This window comes from Monopterus albus, unplaced genomic scaffold (assembly GCF_001952655.1).
Source record: "Monopterus albus unplaced genomic scaffold, M_albus_1.0 scaffold660.1, whole genome shotgun sequence".
In the NCBI taxonomy this organism is placed as follows: domain Eukaryota; kingdom Metazoa; phylum Chordata; class Actinopteri; order Synbranchiformes; family Synbranchidae; genus Monopterus; species Monopterus albus.
In genome coordinates, this window is record NW_018128540.1 from 18479 (window position 1) to 23179 (window position 4701).

General features: G+C 47.9%; 1 protein-coding gene across 1 annotated transcript in view; it reads left to right on the forward strand.

Moving 5' to 3' along the window:
- LOC109953417 (complement C3-like) overlaps window positions 1–4421 on the forward strand; it is a gene marked incomplete at its 5' end in the record, with an annotated part of 20822 nt that extends 16401 nt beyond the window's left edge. Inside the window, 6 exons of the mRNA XM_020588898.1 lie at window positions 7–96; window positions 175–277; window positions 461–550; window positions 3942–4034; window positions 4160–4243; window positions 4411–4421. Coding sequence (XP_020444554.1) covers window positions 7–96; window positions 175–277; window positions 461–550; window positions 3942–4034; window positions 4160–4243; window positions 4411–4421 — 471 coding nt within the window. The remainder of the gene's footprint in view (window positions 1–6; window positions 97–174; window positions 278–460; window positions 551–3941; window positions 4035–4159; window positions 4244–4410) is intronic.
- Window positions 4422–4701: the final 280 nt, after the last annotated feature.

Genomic DNA, 4701 nt, shown 5'->3' on the forward strand with positions numbered 1-4701 from the left:
GTGTAGTTGTCTAAAGGACGTGCCCGTATCATTTCAAAATATGAGATGGACACACTTCTCTCAGAAAAAGGCTCACTCATCATCTACCTGGACAAGGTAAGACATCAGTCTTTCCTCCTGTCCCTTCTGCTCATTACCTTATATTTATCACTGTCTCACCTTTGCTTTCTGCAGGTTTCTCACAAGCAATCAGAAGAGATCACATTTAGGATCCATCAAACGATGAACGTGGGTGTCTTACAGCCAGCTGCTGTGTCTGTCTATGAGTATTATGACCGTAAGTAGCAAAGAAACATATGGTACTTTAATGTGTTTCAAGATTTTTCTTTGCTGCAATTATATGTCAGAGTAGATAACACTGTGGATAAGAAGGCATTGTTACATGTTCAGAGTATTTAATGTATATTTTCTGATGTATTACACTTACCACAACACAGTTTATCAAATATCTCTGTTGCAGAAAAACACTGTGTGAAATTCTACCATCCAGAGAGGAGAGCTGGACAGCTGATGCAGCTCTGTAGGAATGATGAATGTACATGTGCTGAAGGTAAAGAGGAAACTGTCTGAACATGGAAGCTTTAACGCTTAAATTTGTTACACCTGAAAATCATGAGGGTACAAATAAGGCTAACACTGTACATCCTAGAGATAAAGCGCTGATTACAGTGGGGTGGCTGTGGCTTAGAAGGTAGAGCAGGTCGTCTCCTAACCAAAGGGTTGGTGATTCAAGTCCCGGCTTCTCTAGTCCACATGTCAAAGTGTCCTAAGGCAAGACACTTAACCCTTGTGTTCTGTTAAGAATCCTAACGCCAAACTGCTCAAGCTTAGCCCCAAACTAACATCCACGACAACCAACTATGGCTGTCCTGAGGAGGTGGAGGAGGCAGAGCAGGCTTTATGGCAGCTGAAGGCCCCGATTCTGGTCCAGCTGGACTTCACTCACCAATTCATCATCGAGGTGCATGGATGAGACACCAGAGTGGGTGCAGTTTTGCCCCAAAGATCATGGAAGGACTGCAGCCTCCACCCATACACCGCCTTCTCCAGACACTTGAGCCTGGCAAAATGCAACTATGACATGGGGAATAGGGTGCTGCTGGCTGTAAAATTGGCCATGGAAGAGTGGCGCCACTTCCTGGAAGGAGCAGATCTACCATTTTTAGTATGGACGGATCATAAGAACCTGGCTTACCTCCAGTCAGGAAAATGGCCTACCCCCTGACAAGCATGTTGGGCCCTGTTTTTCGATAGGTTCAACTTTACACTGAACTTTCATCCTGGAACCTGCAATAAGAAGCCAAACGCATTCTCCCATCAGTTCAGTTCGGTACAAGAGGATCCAGGGGCAGAGACCATCCTTCCTCCTTCCTGTGTTGTAGCAGTGGTGACATGGAAGATCGTGGATGAGATCAAAAAGACCAAATGAGACAAACCTGATCCAGGTGGTGGCTCACATAAATGCCTTTTCATACCTGACATTATCAGATCCAGGGGTCACTCCCCTCGCTTCACCTGCCACCATGGAACCCATCACACCATCGTCAAGCTTAAATGCCACTTCAGGTGGCCGACTTGGAGGGAGATGCTCATGACTTTGTGAAGGCTTGACTGACCTGTGCCCAGGCACAAACCCCTCCACCAGTCTCCAGCAGGACTCCTACACCCTTTACCAGTTCCCAGTTGACCATGGTCTCACCTTGCCTTGGATTTCGTCACCAGACCTCCCACCTCTCAAGGCAACACTGTTATACTTACCATAGTTGACCGATTTTTCAAGGCAGCACATTTCGTGCTTCTTCCCAAGCTTCCTTCAGCCTGAGAAACAGTAGACCTCCTGACCCTACACGTTTTCTGGCTCCACAAGATCCCTTCAGACATTGTCCGACAGGGTTCCGCAGTTCGTGTCCCAGGTGTGGAGGGCTTTCTGTTTGGCTCTAGGTGCCAAGGTCAGCATGTCTCCAGGCTTGCACCCACAGACCAAAAGGCAGGTGGAACATGTAAATCGGGGATTAGAGACTGCCCTGCGGTTATTCTTGGCCTCCAACCATTTGGCCTGGAGCCTCCATTTACCTTGGGTCAAAAACGTGACACAACTCCCTAGTCAGCTCGGCCTCTGGATGTTCTCCATTCGAGGTTTCACTGGGCTATCAACCACTCTGATTCCCAGCAGAGGAGGCAGAGGTGGCAGTTCCTTCCATGCAGTCCCACATTTGTTGCTGTTGGCGAATCTGAAAAAAGACCAGAGCTGCTCTTTGCAGAACCGGTGCCTGGTGGACCTCCACCGATGCCCAGCACCAGCCTACATCCCTGGGCAAATGGTTTGGCACTCTTCTGAACAAATTCCATTGAAGGGGATGCCCAGAAAGATGACCCCACACTTTCTGCATCCTTTCGCCATCGACAGAGTTCTTCATCCCATGGCTGTCAGACTCCAGCTTCCCTCTCCCTCCAGGTCCACCCAACATTTCATGTTTTCCAGATCAAACCGATTTCCTCCAGCCCATTGTGCTCTCTGGCCGGGTCCCTGCCTTCCACCTGGTTGTGGATGGTGAGACAGCTGACTCCGTTCGCAGCCTCCTGGATGTCCACCATTAGGGTTGGGGCCTGCAATATCTGGTGGACTAGGAGGGTTGCCGTCCCAAGGAATGTTCTTGGGTTCCTTGTTCCTTTATCCTGGATCCTGATCTGGTGCGCAACTTCCACAGTACACACCCGGACAAGCCCAGTGGGTCACCTGGAGGCTCGTCGCGGGGGGATACTTCTGCCAGTGCTGTCTCTCCCTCACAATCAGGCAGGGAGGTTGAGCAGTTGGGCATGCCCAGGAACAAGCTGCACAGCTGTTCACAATTGGCTCATTAAGCATTACGCTATTTAACCCTGGTGTTGACGTCAACTTGTTGACAGTTTGTTCTGCATATCTGCCAGACCTGCACTGACTGAATTTCTCCCGAGTCTACTGACTATTCTGCCCTGTCTCCCTAGTTTTCCGGTTTTCTGCTCTCCTGCTCTGTTCCAGCGTTGCTCCTGAGTTGTCGCCAGCCCTGCGCCAACTCAGCTATCTTGTTCAGTCCAAGCACTGTGCCCAGGCTGTCACCAGGTACACCTACTCGGCCTCTTGTGTCACCCCAGCTGCCTTCTGTCTGCACCAGCTCAGCCATCCAGCTTCATCCCAGTGTCATACTTGAGCTGCCCCTGTCCACACCATCTCAGCTCTCCTGCCTCACTCCAGCATTGCACTCAAGCTGCCACCTGCCTTCACCAGCACTGCCTGCATTCCCCCCTCAGATGGCACACCAGCCCAGCACCAAATCAGCCTTCATCAGCACTGCCTTCGTCCTCTGCTCAGGCATCTCATCAGCCCCGCACCAGATCAGCTTCACTGCCCGACTCCATACCTGCAGTCCCTGCACCAGCCCAATTGGCCTGTCCCCTGCCTTGCTTTTCTGAGCAACCAACTCTTCATCCTAGCCAACAGTCACCCTCCAGCTAAGACTTGTCCTCATTACTTTGCCTGTAAAAATAAATCATTGTGTTTGTACCCTGAATCTGAGTTCTGCCTTTTGAGTCCTCTGCTCTGTCTTGGAATAAGGCCGATCAGCCTTAACATAAACAAAACTATACCCAAGCTAACAGCTTTGAAAAGTGTAGAGGTATATGATAATGATAACATAATAAAGAAAACATGCTCACAATGACAATGCTAACACACTGATGCTTGTTTTGAATTTCATGTATAATGTGGCCATTTAAGATGCGATTGTTGAATTTGGTTAACAAGCAGCAGCAGTCAGAGGTCGAGATTGATTTGTCATTATACTTAAAACCTAAAAGAAGCTTTAACTTTGATACTTCACTCATCCATCCACACACATTCCTATGTTCTCATTTGATCCGGTCACCAGTTGTGCATTTACTTTGTGCCTATTTTATCTTTCCAGAGAACTGCAGTATGCAGAAGAAGGGCAAAATCAGCAACGATGATCGCACAACTAAACTTTGTGAGAGCACACAGACCAGCAAAATAGATTATGGTAAGAGAGTGTATATGGACTGCATATATAGAGAGCTTTTATCTTAAAAAATATGTTTGTGTAAGTAAGAGAAAACTGAAAAAACAAGTAAGTGAGGTAACAATCTGTAACTTGTTTGTCTTCAGTGTACAAAGTGGCAGTGGAAGGTTTTACAGATGGGTTATCCACTGACATTTACACAGTGCGCGTACAGGACGTCATCAAGGAAGGTGAGTATTTATCTCCTCATAATTTTCAAAACTATTTGAACTGTCTAAACTTTACTACCCACTTATGTTTTATTGAAAGTCTTTCTAAAGTGCCGTAATATGACATACAAAACCTGTTCACTTGTAAGCTTAGAGGTACAGGTGTTCAGATTTTGTCTTTTGGACAGAGCCAGGCTAGCTGTTTACCCCTGTGAGCTGTTGCTGGCTCTAGCTTCATATTTACTCTACATGAGTGTGTTTTCAGGCAGCACGGTGGCACAGTGGTTAGCGCCGTTGCCTCACAGCGCAAAGGTTCCAGGTTCGGGACCTTTCTGTGTGGAGTTTGCATGTTCTCCCCGTGCTTGCGTGGGTTCTCTCCGGGTACTCCGGCTTCCTCCCACAGTCCAAAGACATGCAGTTTAGGTTGATTGGTGTCTCTAAATTGCCCATAGGAGTGCGTGTGTGTGGTTGTTGTTGTT